Source organism: Arvicanthis niloticus, chromosome 5, assembly GCF_011762505.2.
Source record: "Arvicanthis niloticus isolate mArvNil1 chromosome 5, mArvNil1.pat.X, whole genome shotgun sequence".
Lineage (NCBI taxonomy): Eukaryota > Metazoa > Chordata > Mammalia > Rodentia > Muridae > Arvicanthis > Arvicanthis niloticus.
The window spans coordinates 28,009,092-28,029,419 of record NC_047662.1 but is presented as its reverse complement, the minus strand read 5'-3'; the positions used below and the strand labels follow the sequence as shown (position 1 = coordinate 28,029,419).

General features: G+C 40.7%; 1 protein-coding gene across 2 annotated transcripts in view; it reads right to left on the bottom strand.

The window, feature by feature from the left end:
• Window positions 1-20,328, bottom strand: part of Ago4 (argonaute RISC component 4) — a 42,890-nt gene that overhangs the window by 10,646 nt on the left and 11,916 nt on the right. Inside the window, exons 4-15 of one of the 2 annotated variants that reach the window (XM_034502999.2) lie at window positions 16,564-16,745; window positions 16,262-16,398; window positions 16,031-16,165; window positions 15,087-15,174; window positions 13,273-13,420; window positions 12,776-12,895; window positions 12,511-12,639; window positions 12,186-12,319; window positions 10,576-10,760; window positions 8,950-9,109; window positions 4,913-5,228; window positions 4,649-4,783 (exon numbers count right to left, since the gene is read on the bottom strand). In XM_034502999.2, the coding sequence (XP_034358890.1) occupies window positions 4,649-4,783; window positions 4,913-5,228; window positions 8,950-9,109; window positions 10,576-10,760; window positions 12,186-12,319; window positions 12,511-12,639; window positions 12,776-12,895; window positions 13,273-13,420; window positions 15,087-15,174; window positions 16,031-16,165; window positions 16,262-16,398; window positions 16,564-16,745 (1,869 nt within the window). Of the gene's footprint in view, window positions 1-4,648; window positions 4,784-4,824; window positions 5,229-8,949; window positions 9,110-10,575; window positions 10,761-12,185; window positions 12,320-12,510; window positions 12,640-12,775; window positions 12,896-13,272; window positions 13,421-15,086; window positions 15,175-16,030; window positions 16,166-16,261; window positions 16,399-16,563; window positions 16,746-20,328 lie in introns of both variants that reach the window. The other variant, XR_013110450.1, reaches the window with a different exon arrangement.

The following is a 20,328-nucleotide window of genomic DNA, read 5'->3' as shown; positions in this document are numbered from 1 at the left end:
TGTACTATGAGCAAGAAATGAATCGTTGTAAGACACAAAGATGGGCTGTTGTTATCACCACTACACAGCATGGTCTGTACAGACTGATACAATGCTCACAGAGAATCTAAGGGAAAATATCTGGTAGATAATTCAAAGTACAAATCAGGAGTTGGGCAGAGCAGTATAAGGTAGGAATATGGATTTGGTGTTGATGAGCAAGTGAGCCTAGAAAAGTGGATGAGGTCAAATTGAGAACAGGAAGAAGTCAGGGAGGGGCTAGAGAGGTGGGTCAGTGGTTAAGAGCATTGGTCTTTCAATGGATCTGGGTTTGATTCCCAGCAACCATACTCCTCACAAACATCTGTAATTCTAGGCCCCAGGGATCTGCCCTCCAAGCCCCCTTTGACTTCTGCAGGTATCAGGCATGAATGTGTTCTGCATACATACATGAAGCAAAACACTCATACACATACAATAAGATAAACAAATCTATGCCGGGCGGTGGTGGTGCACGCCTTTAATCCCAGCACTTGGGAGGCAGAGGCAGGCAGATTTCTGAGTTTGAGGCCAGCCTGGTCTACAGAGTGAGTTCCAGGACAGCCAGGGCTACACAGAGAAACCCTGTCTCGAAAAACCAAAAAATAAAATAAAATAAAATAAAATAAAATAAAATAAAATAAAATAAACAAATCTAATTTTCTTTTAAGTAAAGGGAATCTGAGTGCAGAGGCAGGTAGGCAGCTAAAGCCAGAGAAGGCTGTGGGTCTTAACTGTGGCCATGAGGTCACTGTGGGAATCTGACCTGGTTGAAGACAAGGCACAGAGGCATGCTTTTAGTTCTCTCTTCAACTCGTACTTCCTGGAAGTCCCATTATGAAGTCTGATGTGAGGGAACAGACAGCATGTCAAGTAATTGTTCTTCTAAAAGGGAATTTATAAAAGGAAAACAAGGAAAGGTAGCCAGTGAGAGGGAGAGCACAGTTACCAAATGTTGATTGGAGGAATTGAGGAAGAACTGAACATCTGGAGCACAAGAAGAAGGCCATAGAATAAGGAAGATGAGGGCCTGTGAGCTGGCTCAGAGGCTGATGACCTGCGATCCATCTCAGGAACCTAGATATAAGTTGTCCTTTGACCTACTCACACACATACATACACAGGATATTTATTAAGTAGTGAGGCAGAAAGAACTGAGTGGAAGGCACAGATGGAGAGATGAGCCTGAGGTGTGAGAGAGGAGATAAGGAAGCACACGACCACGTTTGAAAGTACAGGTAGGACAGGCAGTGGTGGCGCATGCCTTTAATGCCAGCACTTGGGAGGCAGAGGCAGGTGGATTTCTGAGTTCAAGGCCAGCCTGGTCTACAGAGTGAGTTCCAGGACAGCCAGGGCTACACAGAGAAACACTGTCTCGAAAAACCAAAAAAAAAAAAAAAAAAAAAAAAAAAAAAGAAAGTACAGGTAGGTAGGCAACTGAGATAAACCATGCCTTCCAAGTCCCCGAGTCCCAGACAGCAGAGGTAGGATTCTGAAGGTAGCTATGCCCATCACTATACTGTAGAAGGTAGGTCTTTGTTATCATTTAGACATGGATAGAACTTTTAAAAGATGGGGTAATGGGGAATAGAACAATGAGAAAAAAATCACAAAGGTTTAAGATTTGCTCTCATGTATTTATAACATGGTTCATGACTGAATAAATGATTTGTTCAGCCAGCAATTCCCTCAGCCAGAGAGTCGAAGCAAAGCAAATGAGCAAGTAGATGTATTTGGAGTTGGAGGCAAGCCAGAGAACTGGAGATATTGGTCAGGGTATAAAGTAAACTAAAGAACTGAAACATCAATCCTGAATGATGATAAAGAACAGAGCTATAGGATAGAAAGATAATTCAGGGTCTGTCAATAGCTCAGTGATAAACAGCTTCCTAATCTATTTGAGGCTTTGTGTTCTACTCCCAGCACTGAGAGTAGGGGTGAAATAATCCAGGTCCTGGATTTCCTCTCCACTCCACAGAAAATGCATGGACAGCAAGTTTACACTGGGACAGAAAGGAAACCATGGCAATACAAGATGGGTGGCAGGATATTTTCAATTTCAAGCAAGCATTCAGATGATCTATATTAGCAAAGTCTAAGAATTCACTGAGTCAGAGCTAGAGCAGTTGGAGGACAAAGATTTAATGTAAACTGGCTAGCAGACTTGGGAACGATGGGGAAAAGAACTCCACTCTCCTGCAACTCAGAAACCAAAACCAAACATCTTGTTCCTGGAAAAGAGACAATGTTTGTCCTGAAAGACAATGGTAAGAGCCGGCAAGCTTCTATGATCCAGCAGCAGAACAGATTTGGTCCTTCCTAGGCCTGAGGGAAAGCAGGACTGCACAGATGAAATAGTATCATAAAAAAGTGTCCAAAAAGCAGCCATCCAATATTGTACACTGGGAACTTACTCTCTTTAAACATAAATATTAAATCATAAATAAAATAAATAGAAATTTTTTTATCAAGTGCTGGTAATTATACCCCAAATTAACACTCATTTATTAATTTAATCTTTACCATACCTCTTGAAATAGATTCTATTCCTTTTTTTGTGTGTTTCGTTTTTTAGACAGGGCCTCATGTGGCCTAAGTAAGCCTTGGATGTGCCATGTCACTGAAGATATGTGCCAAGGATCTGAGTTCAGGGCTTTGTGTGTGCTGCCTCTCCTGCACTTGACCTTTCTTTGGAGACAGGATAATTCAGGCTAGCCTGCAACTCATGATCCTCTTGCTTTACCCTACCAACTACTGGAACTATAGCTGTGTGACCAGGCCTAGATGCTGTTCGTGATCACATTTCATAGGTAAGAATACAAATGTTCTTTGGTTTATGAAGGGATTATATCCAATAAGGTCATTATAAATGAAGACTTCACCTAACCTATCTAGCTTTGTGAGCAGTATAGCTTAGCAGCACAACACACCATAGACTGCCTACTGTTTACTTGTGTGATGGTAGCTACATTATTAAAGTGCAGCTACTACAGAACGAAGGCTGCTTTCATAGTAACATAAAACTGACGACTCCAAAATCTGGAGCTGGAGCGATGGCTCAGCAGTTCAGAACACGTGCTTCATAATCCTGAGGGCTGGTGTTCCAGCAAATGCCTGTAACGCTAGGTCTGAAGTGGGAGCAAGGCAGGAAGAACACTGAGGCTCATTGGCTTCCAGTCTAGCCAAGAAAATGCAGGCCCCAGGTTCAGGGAAGACCTTGCCTCAAATTAATAAGCAGAGAATAGCAGAGGGGGCCACCTGATGCCCTCTTTTGGTCTTTGCATGCGTGTACAGATGCACACACCTACACACATTCACATGCGTGCACACACACACAAGTAGGTAAGTAAATACATACATACACATACATGCATGCATACATACACACATATACACATACATACATACATACATACATATATAAATGAAAAATTTTAGGTCAAATTATCATAAATTTTCATTGTGGCTTAGAGAAATAAAATCTCTTGCCTGTGAATAGTGAGTATGATGTCATAATTCTTCCAAGTAGATACCCCAATAATTCCCTAAACTGATATAAAATCACCAAGGTGATTCTGCTTTACACCCTAGAACTATCATTTGTGCATCAGCAGTAAAAAACAACAAAACCACATACACTGTGAAACTCTGGGTTCGATCTCCAGCAACACACACATGCACACACACACACACACACACACACACACACACACACACACACACACCACCGGACTTTGAAGTTACCTGTTATATTCTAATGTCTGACAAGTTTCTAACCAACACCCATCAATACTATACAAAAACAACTTGTGGTAGCTAACACTGACTGCCAACTTGACAGGATCTAGAATCATTTATCTAGGAGACAAATCTCTGGACATAAATGTGAGGAGTTTCTAGAGTAGGTTAAATTTTGGGTTTTATTTTTTGGTTTTTTTTTTTTTTTTTGTTTTTTTTTTTTTTTTTTTTTTTTGTTTTTTTTTGTTTTTTTTTTTTTTTTGAGACAGGGTCTTTTTATATAGCTCTGGCTGCCCTGGAACTCCCTACATAAATCAGAATATCCCTGAACTCATAAAGATCCACCTGCCTCTATCTCCCAAGACCGGGAATTAAAAGTGTGCACCACCATGCTCAGTTTCTAGTTTAGGTTAACTGATCTGGGAAGACCCACCCTAACTGTGACTAACACCAGTCACATGGGCTGGGGTGCTAGACAGACTAAAACAAAGAAAGTAAGCTGAGCACTTACTGACTGTGATGTAATATAACCAGCTGCCTGGAACCCCCAACATCATGACTTCCCAGTCAGGATAGAATGCACCCTCAAACTGTGAGCCAAAGTAAAGCTTTTGTCAGGTGGCTTTTTACAATGAAAACCAAAGTTAATCATCTACAACTCTCCAATGCTCTCTCCACAACTCTAGAAACCAGCATTTCTGTTACACAAGAGAAACATTCATGCTTAACACTTGTGCTATCCAGAACTGGTCATCTAAATTCAACTGAGGTTAATATATTTATTAGATTATTACTATACACAGGGGTTTTAAAGGATACTGTAAACATCTACTCAAAACCACACTTAGTTGCCACACAGTCTGATGAGGAAGCTTACAGCACATTTCCTTACCCTCTCTGTTTTATCTGCACAGAAGAGTCGTGTGTGATGCCTTTTTTGTACCACAATGTAGGTTATTCCTGGCCGATAGTCTTCCTCCAAGCTTATACATGCCTTTCGAATTGCTATTAGCTCCGGCCAAGCTACCTAGGAGACAGAAGGGGAATTTTGTTTCACGGGGAACTTGCCTAGAATCCCTCGGGTCTCGGGTCTCCAGTGGCAGGTAGGAGGATGCTCTGTCAGAATGCTGGCAGGATGGCACTGGGCTGATGGCACCTGTTTCATCTGTCCCTCGGATACCCCTCCACGGTAGTAGATGATCCGAGTGGGCTTGAAGCGTGTGGACTTATAGAATTGAATCAGCAGCTCCCGGGCCATGCTCGTCAGGTCCTGCACGACCTCCTGACTGTAGAGGAGCTCCTGGGCAATCTCCTGTCGAGATATCTGCACCCGGACCATGGCACAGTACCGGCTGGGATGGCCATCCATGCTGCCCACCACGGCTGCAATAGAAGGCTTCTTCCCATCCCCAGCAGGCGGATGAGTGACATCTGCTCCCAGGAAGATGACAGGCTGCTGGAATACTGAGGGCCTGTCCAAATTCAAGAAGACAGTGTCACTCAATGAAAAATATATCACCAGAGATAACTGCAGGTATAATCTTAGAAATCGAGGACCCTGTGCCCATTAGGAAAGAACACAAACCTTCCAAAAACCAACTTTAAGTTGTGAAATTTAGAGAAGAGAATCAAATCCATTCTTTTCTGCTTTATACAGACTTATATTTATTTACAATATATAGTCTCAAATTTTATACATAATATTTATCACTAAAACCATGTATTTTATTTATTTTTATTTGCATACACACCTACATAAATACAATCTTGACAAGAGTAGGAATTTGGGGGCTGGAGAGATGGCTCAGTGGTTAAGAGCATCTCCCAGAGGTCCTGAGTTCAATTCCCAGCACCCACATGGTGGCTCACAACCATCTGTAATGGGATCTGATGCCCTCTTCTGGCATGTGGGTACATATACAGGTAGAGCACTCAAATAAAATAAGTAAATAAATCTTTAAAAATAAGTAGGAATTTTGTTATATCTTGGTCATTACTAGAATGTTGCTTTACTCATACCTGGCATTTGATAAATATTTGTTGAAAATACAAATTCATTCAGTGTCCCAGTTCTTTTATCTAAGAACAAAAATGAGAACTGTATGGAAGATTTCAGCTTCACCTTCTGCCCAATATAGCAGTGGCCAAGGCTAAGACTACAGTCCTTAGTGTAACGTTTCACATCTAGGAGCTCATATAAAAACGGTACTTTGGAGTTGAAAGGCAGATGCTATTATCTTCATAGAGAAAGAACTGAGGACCAGATGTTTTTTAAAATTCCCATGGACAGCAATCCCCAAGTCTCTCAATCCTCACCAGTACTCTGTTGACCACAGTACCATCCTGCCTTAATGTTTGGTTACTTCAGAGCCAATCTGACAAGTTGAAACTTAAACAAAAGCCTCTCACTTGGGGTGGAAAGAACTCAGTCTCATTAGGAATCTCTGAGGTCAGGGGATTGGGCTGAGTGATGGAGGGCCAATGCAGCGTCTGACACCCAGCAGCAGCACAACAAAGTGTTCCTTAAAAATCACTATTTAGAGCTGGACATGGTGATAAGCACTCCAGCACTACAGAAGCAGAGGCAGGAGGGTTACTACAAGTTTAAGGGCAAGCCTGAAGTCAATGCAATGAATTTCAGACCAGTTAGGGCTTTATATGAGACCCTGTGTCAAAAAAAAAAAAAAAAAAAAAAAAAAAAAAAAAAAAAAAAAAAAAAAAAAAAAAAAAAACCCAAAAATTAAAAAAACAACAATAACAAGGCAAATAACAATAACAAATTAAACAACAAAAATTAATTTATCAGAGTAAGATACAAAACACAGCACAGATAACATAGCTGCAATACCTGCTATCAAAGACTTATAACCAGAAACCACATAAAACTGTGACTACAAGTCAATAAAATTATCTCATAACTCAATATAAAAATGGGCAAAGAAGCCATGTAGAGTGGCATCTGTAGTTCCAGCTGCTCAGGTGGTTAAAATTGCTTTAGCCAGAAGTTCAGAATCAGCCCAGGCCCTTCTTACCTCCCTTCCCTTCCTCCCCTTATCCTTCCTTTCCTCTTTGTAGTGTTGGAGACCAGTAAGTATGTGCTTGTGCAATGCTAGGCAAGTGCTTATCACCAAGCTACAGCCTCAGCCCTACAAAATTTGTTTCTTTATCACACTAACCCCCCAATTCAGATGTAGATATAGTAGCACATACCTGTAATCTCAGCTACTTGTAAAACAAGATCACTTAAGCAGAGTCTTGCTATGTAGTCCTGGCTATCCTGGAACTCACTAGGTAGACCAGGCTGGCCTTGAATTTATACAGGTTCACCTGGCTCTGCCTCCCAATTCCTTAGATAAAAAGTGTGCACTACCAAGCCTGGCAAGATTTGTTTTTTAATTTCATGTATGTGCCTGTGTAAGTTTGTGTGCACTACACGTATAGATGTCCTCAGAGGTGTCAGATTCCCTGGAACTAGAGTTACAGTTGTGAGCTGCCTGATGTGGGTGCCTGGAACTGAACTTGGATCCTTTGCAAGAACAGAAGAGATCTTAACTGCTGAGCCATCTCTCCAACCAAGTCCTCCACTTTAAGATGAACCTGGACAATACAGGGAAATTCTGTCTCAAACAAACTAATAATAAATCAGAAGGTAGAGGTTCAAGGTCGTCTTCAGTTAATTATCTCTAGACCATTTTAGGTTACATGAAACTCTGAGATCCTATCCTAGAACAAACAAAAAATAACCAGACAGATAAAAGAACTGAACTGGCTCCTTACAAAAGATGCCCCAAATTAACCTTAAACATGCTTATCATCATCAACCAGGGTAAAGCAAATTAAAATAATGATAAGATACTATTTCTTTTAATAAAAATGACTAAAATTAAAAACACTAATACTGCCAAGTCTTGATAATGGTATGGAATGACTAGAACTTTCAGTGGAAATGTAAATTGGAATAGACAGGTTGGAAAAATGCCTAACTGCATCTGTTAAGGCTTAATCGTATTCTCTGTAATTCTCTATAAACCAGCGATTCCACACCTGGAGTCCCATACAAGAGAAACGATGCTTACATCTATCAATACTGTAGAATAGCACAATGAATATATAATATTGGTCAAAGAACAGACAAAATTATGTGATTTTTACCCACATAATAAAATAATCCATAACAATAAAAATTAATTAAATTCAACAACATTAAGTGAACTGCACACATATAATGTTAAGAAAAGGAAGATAAGCCGGACAGAATGGTGCACTCCCTTAGTCCCAGCACTCTGGAGACAGAGGCAGGCAGATCTCTGTGAGTTTAAGGACAACCTGATCTACAGGGTGAGTTTCAGGACAGCTAAAGCTACATTGTGACACCCTGTTTTGAAAAAAAGGAAAAAGAGAAGAAAAGGAAAAGGAAGACAAACAAAACAGAGCACACTGCCCCAGTGACTCCACTTACAGGAAGGCGACAGGTAAATAAATCTATATGACAGTTCAGAAGGACAGTTTCTTCCAGGATTACCTGTTTGTAGGAAACTCAGGGTTTCACATAATAAGTAAGCACTAGACCAGTAAGCTACAGCCCTGGTCCTGGGAGTCAGCTTTGGAGTGAGTGACAAGAGAGAGCTTGATCCAGTCTGGAAATGCTAAGTCTTACTGGTGGTGGGTACATGTGTTTACATACATTACATAAGAAATAGCCATTGAGATTCATGTTTGAGATGTTTTGTTTGTTTGCTTTGCACTGGTGGGAGTGGAACCCAGAGCCTTACACACACTCGGCCAGTGTTCTACCACTCAGCTACATCTCAGACCTTGGTTTTTATTTTGTTTTGTTTTTGAGACGGGGTCTCACTGTGTAGCTTTGGCTAGCCTGGAGCTCACTATGTAGATAAGGCTGGACTGGAACTCATTGGCTAGCCTCAGACTCTTGAGTGCTGGGATTAAAATACATACTATCACACCTGGCAAATAAACCCTTGGGGGTTTTTGTTTTTATTTTAATTTTGTTTTGTTTTTTAAGACAAGACCTTTATATGTAGCCTAGACTGGCATAAAATTCACTGTCCTATGATCTTCCTGCCTTATTTTCTCCTTATATACCATCATATCTGGCTGGAAAGTGTGTTCTTTATCATAAATCACATAATTTATATTTTAAATAAAAGTAGGAAAAAGAAGTCATAATCTTACCTTTGATGAGGCACAAGTACATTGTTAATTCCTCCAAGCTTTGCATTTATCTTCAGGCAAAGGTTGGAAAGGGTTTGGGGCGAGGTCTTCACAACATTTTTGACCTGTACACACTGTGTGGCCATACCTAGAAGGGTGTCTCCAACGCGTTTCACCTCCGCTATAAAAGTAAGTCAATAAATTAGCTCCTTTAAGATGTGTAGTCCCTATTGCTATGAGTGAAGGTAAAAGTTCTGAACATTAACATTTACAGCCTGAGCGCAGGGCTGCGTGAGTGTCAGCTGCCAGCACTTTTTTCTGCTAAACCCTCAGAGCAGCCTCTCCTTGTTTCCTAGGCTGCAGCTCTGAAAGCCAGCCCACTTCCTTTATCCTTCTGGTGCAGCCTGTCTCAACTTGCTAGGTCCCTGAGGTTTCTTATCCCTCAGAACTGGTCTGGTGAAAGAATTAATCTCCTAGCTCCGCCCTCCTCAGAGCACAAACTGCCCCCTCAATTTCACTTTTCCCCCTTAAACATTAGAGATAGATAAATAGAAGGTGACAGGAGATAGAGAAGATAAGAAGCAGACAGAGAGGACTGGAGGTATGATGAAGCTCAAGGACTGGTGTGAGCTCTTACAGTTGGCCTCAGATGGTCACCAAGAGAAGAGCCTGTGTCACTCATCTCACAGCAGATCTTCTTCTAGAGGCAGCAGCGCCCTCAGCCCCAGCTCCAGTCTACTTCCCCATTCTGATACTCCTAAGTGCTTCTCACTAGAATATTCTGCATCTTCCAGCTCCCTGGACCACGGATGGCCTACACGATAGTTCCAGCCCCTATCATTTCGTCATCTCCTCCCACCAGGTTGGGTAAGGCTTGTTATATCCAGATGTCAAGAGAAAATCATGATGGACACCAACCTTCTATGTAGTGCTTGTTCTACTAAGTTGGATCTTAGAGTGAGAAGGGTGTTGCTATATGGAGCAGAGGCCACTGACTATTGAGAATAGACACAAAAGAAGAACAAGAAATGGATGCGACTCAGTTGATAGAGTGCTTCCCTACCATGAATGAAGCCCTGGGTTCAATCCCCGGTACTGCAGAAGTCAGGTGTACAGTTATATCCCTAGAATCCCAGCACTTGGGAGGTGAAGATAAGACGATTCAATATCCAAGGCCATTTCTATCACATAATGAGCCTACATAAGATCTTGTCTCAACAAAAAAGGGGCAGGAGTGGGGGAAGAAAAGAAGAAAAAGAAGAGAGTCTCATCATGCCCCAACCCCACCATTTCCCAATGCTGCAGATCAAATGTAGGACAGGGAGCTTGCTAAACAAAGTACCCCACCACTGAGCTATACACCTCTACACACACCTGAGTCTCTGTGGCTTAGACCACTGACAATGTACAGCTAGGGCTGTGGAATCACCTAGCTTATCCTGTCAAACCAAGAACTTGAAATCATCTCATTCAGCATTAGTGTTTATACTCTTATACTAAAGGCACATGCTTTTAATCCCAGCACTTAGGAGGCAGAGGCATGTGGATCTCTGTGAGTTCAAGATCAGCCTGGTCTACAGGGTGAATTCCAAGACAGCCAGGGCTACACAGAGAAACCCTGTCTCCAAAAAACACAAGTGTTCATACCATATACTGGTGTCTTCCCAGGCAAAATCACCACTATTAGCTGTAGGCCCACATATGTCATTTTCAGATGTTTAAACATGGGCTCCACACTGTCTGCACCTTGAGCATACTTGCAGAAACATGGCTGACCCTGGATGGGCATTCCTGCATCCTTGGAGATTTTACGAAGTTGGTCAGTGAAACTCCTGTTAAGAGAAAACCAGTGGTACACAGCGCTTTCATTTTCACATGGAAACAAACTTAAGTCTTTATGAAGTTGCCAAGAATAGATTGGCAGTTGTACCACTGCAATTAAAACAGAACAGTCGGTATTAGTAAGCTAACAGATAATCAGTCTGAATTTTTATTACTATTTTTTTGTGGTACTGGAAATTAAACCCAGAGCCTTAAGTATGCTAAGCAAGTATAACTACCACTGGGTTATACCTTCAAACCCCATTTTTAATTTCTAAAAAAAATTATGGTTCAGCTGAGCTTTAGGGACTAGAATTGCATTTTATTTATTTATTTATTTATTTATTTATTTATTTATTTATTCCACACAGGGTTTCTCTGTATAGCCCTGGCTGTTCTGAAACTCACTCTGTAGACCAGGCTGGCCTTGAACTCAGAAATCCACCTGCCTCTGCTTCCCAAGTGCTGGCATTAAAGGCATGTGCCACCACTGCCCAGCTTAAAATATTTTTTTAAAGAAATAATTAAATCTATAATTTAGAGCTTAAAAAAAAGGAGGGTCCCAGGTTCAGGTGATACATATTTTGATAAGGTTGGTGAGGCAGAGTAGGTGAGCTTGTGTTTAACTCAGAACATGTAAACATTCTTTCATATTCAAGTCTGGATGTTTAGAATTAGAAACAAACTTGTAACAGATTTGGTTCAAGAAACCGACATTACTTTTTTCATTTTGAAGTTTAAATTTTAGAATTAAGAAATTACATAAATCTATGCATAAGTCAGGTTCTCACGATTTAGCCTTAGCTGGCCTGAAATTCACTATGTAGACTAGGTTGGCCTTAAACTTGCAGAGTCCCATCTGCCTCTGCCTCCCTAGTGCTGGAATTAAAAGTGTGAACCACCAGACCAAGTATCAAAGTAATTGATTTTGTATATTTGCCAATGTCTTTTAGGGTTCCTTTTTTCATCCCAGTTCTGTTTCTTGGTTTTCTTTACCCTTCTCATGGACTTCCTTTCACAGAAGATGTGTCCGTAAGAGGTGACACAACTCGGAGGCAGTTTTCCTGCAGCAAAACAAGCTCACCTAGTGAGTTATAACTGTCAAAAGTACACTAGCTTTCACTTTTCCTGGAAAAGGTGAAGTGGCCACAGAAAGGTTCTCATAAGAACTGGAGTTTCCCAAACAGCACTGCTCCTACTCTGTCTACTTCACAGCTTCTGGTGAACTGCTTCACGAGTTTCTACTTGAAATATGCAGAAGCCAAGCCAGACTCTCAAAGAATTTTCAGTTTACAATATAGCGCAGGGTCTTTTCTGTAGAGCCAGAAGGCATCACTGTAGAAATCAGGGGGTCAGTGCCAGTGTACCCAGCACAGACAGAGAAAGATACTTCATATCTAGAAGGGGTATTACTGAGCTGAAAACAGGATACTCACTTTAGCAAATCTTCCCTACATTGTTTCTGAGGCGCAAAACAAGCCACTGCCCATACTTTAATTTCAATGCCAGCATAAAACTGCTTTCCTCGCATGTCCCAGACACCCTGGTTGGGTGTGGCTACTGTTTTATTCTTTAAAAACAAAAAACAAAAAAGAAACAAAAGAAAAGAGAAAAGATATTACAATCTAAGACCATTTGTATGTTGAAGGGGGAACAAACAAAACTTCATTTGGTACAGTCAGAAGTCAGAAGCAACCGTGAGTACAACCACAGGTAAACTCAAAGGTGCGTCTGTTTTTGATTGGTGAGGCAGCAGCTTACCCGGCCTCCATACTGCAACAATGGAGCTGGAAGCACCCTGCCTGTGAGCTCTGTCATCTCATTGTGTACAACAATCCCAAATTCCTTCAGGTATGGGTCAGGTCCACCCACCATGCTGTTGCTCTTCACCTAAGGAATGGGAAAGCCTGCATATGTAAGAGCAAACAGGAACTGTGTCCCCTCCGGAGCTGTTTATTCTTTTTGTTTGTTTGTTTGTTTCCAGCTCACAGTTGGCTAATCTTGAAGACCACACACGCCTACTGACCAGTCTGCTGATTTCCTCCTGTCTGTCAGGAGCAGATCTTGCTGTGGCTTTGATCATGGTGGATGTCTGATTGTCTGTGAGCTTCTTTATGCATCTCTGCCCTGCCACTATATTACAGACCTGCAAAGAGACAAAGAGAAGTTAGGTTTTGTAGAAATGGGCTTCTATACATAATGTCTTTGTCTAGTTCCAGGAACTAATAGTTATATAATAAATTTATATGCACAAGCTACTTCAAAAAGACTAAACTCTGCCACAAGTTTATAACACTTTGTTTGTTTGTTTTAAGAAAGGTTTTCTCTGTGTAGCCCTAGCTATTCTGGAACTCACTTTATAGCCAAGGTTGGCCTCGAACTTGTAGAGATCCAACTGCTTCTGCCTCCTGAATGCTGGGATTAATTAAAAGCATGCAACCAGACCCACCCAGTCTGAAATGTTTCTTTTTTAAAAGAAAAATTAATTCAAGAGATTAGCAAAAGAAATGTCATTTGGATTACCTCAAGTGGCAGGTAGGTATGCTTTTGCTCTTGTCCCACTTGAAGGCAAGGAAGATGGGAGTATTTCAGATGCAGACTATACTTCTGCTTAAAGTACTGAGCTACTGTACATTCCATAGCTCGACCATTTTCTAGCTGCAAAGGGAAGCTAGAGGAAAGAATGTCTATTTAAAAGTTTTACTTCTTTAACAAGTAAATAAAACCTACTAACATTTCTATGTTGGTTAGTCACTTAAGAAACAAAGGCCACGGGCTGAGGACGTGGCTCAGTGGCTAGAAAGCTTAACACACACAGAGCCCTGTATTTGGTCCACAGCCCTCCATGAGCTACTTAAATAAATACAGTGGTACTTGCCTGTAGTTCCAGCCCTTAGGAGATGTAGGCAGAAGAATCAGGAGTTCAATGCTATCCTCATTTACATAGCAAGTTTTAGGCCAGCCTGGACTATATAGGACTCTCAAAAAGTGGTTTGGGAAGGCAGCAAGATAGCTCATTAGGTGAAGGTGCTTGCTACCAAGATTGGTGTGTGTGTGTGTGTGTGTATGTGTGTATGATGGGGGGAGAAGGAGAAACAGAGAATATCATGGACACAAAGTTGTAACAACAAGAAAAGAATTCCTGCATAACCAAAATAATGTAAGATTTATATATATATTTAACACTATTTATTTAGGAGAGCCAAGAGCCCATCTTCTTTTTGTGTCAGACAAAAGGTCAGTGATCCTGATGACAGGAATGAATCTACCATATGTAGTAAGTGTACAGACACTTCCATACATATGCTCACTTAGGCACAGTTCTCGATGGACCACAAGTTGTGTGATCAGAAAAACAAGATTGAGTACGAGGAAAAGAACACACTGCTAGAGACAGAGACAGACACTAATAACTGAGAGTAGCATCGTGCTGTAAAGGAAGGGAGAGACAACTACACAAATATGCACAGCAGTCCTTGTCTTCACATGACGGCCTGTATGATAGATAGGCCTTAGTAGAGTCATCCTGTACTGAGAAGTATAACAGTATAGTAATTGATTACAATTATTGTACTCCTTTTTAAAAGTCTTAGTTGTGTTTGTATGTAGCATATGTGTGCATTTTTGTGTGTGCATATGGAAGCCAGGGGTCAACATGCAGCATCTTCTATCACTCCCCAACTTACTTTGTGAGACAGAATCTCACTGAACCTAAATGAAGCCAGTGACTGGGCTGGCTGATCAGCAAGCTCGGGAGCTTCCCATTTCTGCCCTGCTAGCACTAGAATGACGGATGTTCACCACCATACCTAGCTTTTATGTGGTTAATGGGGATCCAAATTCAGTTGTTCATGCTATACAGTAGGTACTATATGGATTGGTCATCTCTCCAGGCCCTGATGATTACATCATCAAATAGAAGTTGATCTATGTTTAGTATACTTGGTTCAAAAGGTAAACTGAATCACAAATTCCTAAAATATTTTTTTAAAGCTTTGATGGTAGGTGAGATTCTTGTTATCCTGAAAAACACACTACTGTGTACCATTTTCTCCAATGAAGTTCAATAGCTTCTTCTGTCATCAAACTGATATCAAATTTTACTGCTAATTTGGGTTTCCTTTTGTTGTCTTTTTCTTTCATTTTGTGATTTTTCTTTTCTTTCTTTTTTTTTTTTTTTTTTTTTTTTTTTTTTTTTTGAGACAGGGTCTCTTGGGATAGCTCAGGCTGGACTCAAATTCAAAGCAATCCTCCGGCCTCAGTCTCTCAAGTACTGAGATTTCAGGACTAAACCTTCACGCATGGTTTCCATATTATTTTACATGTAATCTACATACGTTTGATGACTGGCTGGCCGTCTTGTCACATTACAAACTCGATATTTTCGTTTCATCTGTCCACAGTGAGTCACCTCAACCTTAAGACCTGAAGAGTTGAGAGAGAGAGAGAGAGAGAGAGAGAGAGAGAGAGAGAGAGCCTAAAATATCAGTTTTAATTAAAATCATAGTTACAAAACTAGATTCAAATGTCTTTAAAAAGTCAAGGAGTGGCAGTGCATGGTGGGATACATCTTTAATCCCAGCACTCAGGAGGCAGAGAAAGGTGGATCTCTATAAGTTAGAGGCTAGCCTGTTCTACAGAGTGAGTTCTAGGACAGCCACAGCGATGAAGTGAGACTTTGTTTAAAAAAAAAAAAAAGTCAATAAGTACATTACTCTAGAAAGAATTCTCATGCAGATAATAGCAATTTCTCCACATAAGCAAAAAGTCAATAATTTAATACAGAATAAGAGTTGCAAGAATATGGTGACAATTTAATCATATAAAAGCAAAAATCTCAGCTAAGTAAGATAAATTAGATCCCAGATGATCTAAGATGTTCAACCAATTATTTATTTATTTATTTATTTATTTATTTATTTATTTATTTTTGGAGATAGGGTCTCTCTACATAGCTTACATTATCCTAGATCTTGTGATCCTCCTGCCAAAGTCTCCTGACTGCTGAGATTACAGGCATCTAATACCATGCCTGGCTACATAACTGACCTTATTAGTTCACTCAATAAGTCTATGTAAGTATCAATATGTTCTGGAGTGTATTTTGAAGTCTAAGTGTACACTGACTCTATGACTCTATAGCTAAGAAACGTATCCAAAGTCCCTAGATAATCCTAGGATTATCTAGCCTAGGAAGGGAACTTGGGTCTATGTGGCTCAAGCCCAGATGACCTGAACTCTGTTACACGCACGCCATGATGACATTAGCATGGATACCTACCCCTAATTTCTTTGGTAAACTTGACACGCTGGGAGTCTGTTAGAGGCTTTGTCTGTTCATTGATGTTCTGAATGTCTAAAACCTCACACATGAACTCAATGATAGGCTGAGCCCGGTAGAAAGCAGTTGCAGATACTAACAAATAGAGAAAGGATGTTAGCATCAAGACAAAGTGAAGGACCCAAACTAAAAGAACAAAAACCAGAGTTAGCAGATGGAGTTCCAACCCACCATCAATATTGAGCATCATATTCCACATGGCAGGGCGCACAGACTGGTGAAAGCCAAACCAGACCTCTCTGCCCCCTCCCAGAGGGTGGTAATAACCTTCAGGGGGTGAGAAAAAAGACCGCCCTACTGGAGTGTACCTGAAGAGACAAAGGTTTGAATATTTCATGCAAAACATTTTGATGTCAGTTTGTGCACTGAAATCAAGTTTGAATGGTGACTTGAGTTGGAATCTTTGCATGGCTAAGAACAATCTGTCAACAAGCCTGACATTTGTGGGAAGGGATCCAAAGTAGGGTACTGACCTCATAGAAGGGAGATGCCTTGTAATCACATCAAGCGCTTGTACTGAGTCATCGGGGACTTCATTCAGGTGTCCAGCTAAAGCTTCTAAAAGCAGCTGAAGGCTCACAACTGACACCCATTGCACAGACACTTTGAAAGTTTGGTCCTTACCCTCACCTGGGAGGGTCACCTCCATATCAACCTAGGTATAAATACATACAAACAGGTTTGTAACGGTTGTAGGGAAGACCCCATATGGCATATGCATGATGGATATTTATCTTAATAATTTAATAGAACATATTATACAATAATTAAAAATAAGGGCCAGTGGGATGGAATAGTAAGTAGGTAAATGCTAATTACCACCAAACCTAATGACCTGAGTCTGATCCTGTGTACCACATGGTAGAAGGAGAGAACCAACTTCCACAAGCTGTCCTCTAACTTCTATATGTACACCATGGCAGGTGTGAACCCATCACATATATACACATACATACACAGAAGTAAATAAATAAAAATTTGAAAATAAATAAATAAGGAAGATACTACATGGCAGATGAACTTTGTAAGTGTTGTGCTAAGTGAAATAAACCTGACATGGAAAGACAAATACTGATGACTCTACTTAGACAAGGTACTCAGAATGAACAGATTCATAGAAACAGAGGTAGAATTAGTGGGCTCCAGAGCAGGTGGCAGGGGTATGGGAACTACTGCTTAGTGGGCAGAAAGTATACCTACCCACTAAAAGAACAGAGAAATTCTAGAGTAGATGGTGGTTACAAGTACACAACAATGTGAATGCTCTTAAAAACAGGGTGGCCAGAGCTGGAGAGATGGCTCAGTGGTTGAGAGCACTGGCTGCTCTTCCAAAGGTCCTGAGTTCAGTTCCCAGCAACCACATGGTGGCTCACAACCATCTGTAATGGGATCCGATGCCCCCTTCTAGTGTGTCTGAAAAGAGAGACAGTGTACTCACATACACAAAATAAATCAATAATTCTTTTAAAAAATAGTTGTAATAATATTAAAAGAAAATCTTCATATTAATATATATTAAAAAAACAAAACCACCACCAACAACAACCCAACAGCAGAGTGGCTGTTCATGGCAGTAATTCTAGCCATCAGGAGGCTGGTGCAGGAGTGCCATGGATTCAAGGCCAAACTGAGACTTATCTCAAAAGAATTTGTCTTGAATTAGAAAATATAGTTAAGGGGTATCTAATTGTATGTAAGTGGAAACAACACCTATACATACTGTTTAATGAAAAAAAATCACAGAATGATATGCAAATAAAAACAAAAACACCTAGACATACATGTGAAAAGATAACACACATAAAACACCCAAAGTAACAAACTAATGTGGGGTGCCCCTTTAACAAGGAGAGTGGAACTGGCATGTAGGAAAGTCAAGAAGCCATAGTTTTTGTGAATTGCCTAAGTTTAAAAGGAACATATACTCAAATACTGAAAGAAAATTTTGAAATAGGCCCAAACTAATAAAATAGCAGGGCCCTGTGATTCCTTTTCCTAACCTAAATAGTTAAAAATGCCTGTCAGCAGGCTTGGGCCCAGTTAATTAGTTACAGAAGATGTGGAGTTACAAGACAAAGGCCTATTAAATCATCCAAAGAAACTGACTGACGATGAAAGATAAAAAGGTATACAAGGACATCCTTAGAAGAACAGAGATATGACCAAATGAGTTTTTTCATTTGGTTACCTGACTGGGAAGCTTGTCCAGGATTTGTGCGAACACCCAGGACTCCCGAAGACTCCCCTTGGTGGTAGGTTTATGTCTGTGTGAGTGGAGATATGGGCTGGCCCAGAGCTCTGATATTACACTGCCTCATGTGTTTGCGCAAGCTGGTTTCTTGTGAGTTTTGGGTGAGTGCCATCCTGAGACTTGAGTGAGAATCCCCCTTTGAGTTTTTTCAATACTGCTTATTAATTTTCTTAAAGATTTATTTATTTATTTTTTGTATGTGAGTAAACTGTTGTTCTCTTTAGACCAGAAGAGGGCATTGGATCCCATCACAGATGGCTGTGAGCCACCATGTATTTGTTGGGAATTGAACTCAGGACCTCTGGGAGAGCAGTCAGTGCTCTTAACTGTGGAGCCATCTCTCCAGCCCTATAAATTTAATTTAAATCAATAAAAAAAAATTTGTGGCTCTAAGAATTAAATTCAGAGCCCTATGGATGCTAGGTAAGTGTTATACCACTGAGTTATCTTTTAAAGTTTTATTTATCGTTTAAAGTTTTAATAGATAAACTTTATCTATTATAGTTCTGTTTTGCCTGTGTATGTATGTGTCCCATGTGCATGGCCATGTATTCTAGGAAGGAGAAAGAAAGTCTTGGATCTACTGGAACTGGAGCCAGCACACTGAATTGAATCTGAGTCCTCTGCAAGAACAACACTGGTTCTTAACCACTTAGCCATCTCTCCAGCACTACCTTTTTAAATTAAAAGTACATTTAAAAGCCAAGTTTTAGATTATTTACTTCCTTATCTATTTTTGAGTATGAGTGCAGGTTCCCATGGAAGCCAGAAGAGAGAGATGGACTTCCTGGAGCTGATTACTACTGTGCTGCCTGACATCAGTACTGGGAACCAACCTCAGTCCATGGAAACAGTAGCAAGTGCTCTGAACTGCTGGGCCATCTCTTCAGCACAGTCTCCAAATGCTTATTACACCTATTTATTTATTCATTCCTTTATGTGTGTGTACATGTACGTGTTTGTAGGTGAGTATGTGGTATGGCCCATGTGTGAACGTCAGAGGACAGCCTGTGGAAGTCAGTTCCCTCCACCACATGGGTTCCCAGGGATTGAATCCAGATTTTCTGGCTTGGATTATACTACACCCACCAGGCCACTTGAACATCCCTAATTTTAAAATATTATAGTCTTACAATACCCTATAACTCCAGCTCCAGAAAATTTGATGCCCTCTTCTGACCTCTGTGAGAACCACATGAAATTGTGTACAAACTCACACACAGTCATTTGCATAAATATAATTAAAACATAATTTAAAAAATAATTATTTTACTCTTTGTTTTTGGTTTGTTTGTTTTTGACTCAGCATCTTACCATCCTGGCTGGTCTGGAATCTCCTAGGTAGACCACACTGGCTTGGAACTCACAGAGATATACCTGCCTGTCTCCTGAGGGCTGGGATTAAATATGTGTACCACCATGCTTGGCACTTTTTTTACTATTAAAATAAATGATAAAGAATGTACTGTGGTATTGTTTTTGTAAGTGAAGCTATGAAAACCCCAGTGTTATAGTTAGGCAGTAATTTGTTAAAGTTCACTGTGAATGTGAAAAGTATGGAATATATGCGAAGATGATAGAATCAATGTAACCCCGGTGCTCCTCGCATCTGTGACCATCGTGAAGACACCATGATGGTGGAAAGTGTAACCAGTCTGTCATCACAGTTCCAAGACCTGAAGTGAAGGAGGCTGTGAGTGGCTCAGTGGTTGAGTGGTCACCCAGCATGTGTGCAACCCTGGGTTAACACCCCAGAGCAAGAAGAGGAAGAGCAGCACGAAGAGGAAGCTTGCCAAAAGGTTCAGTGAGCAAACACGCTTGCCAACAAGCTTGACACCCCAAATTCCATCTCTGGAAGCCACATGGGGGATGGAGAGAACCAACTCACATGCACCATGGCATGCCTCCCAACAGTGAGTAACTGAAGGAACAAAAGAACTGAAGGGTGACCCAGAAGGAGGCCTCTGCCATTTGCAGTTGGCACCGA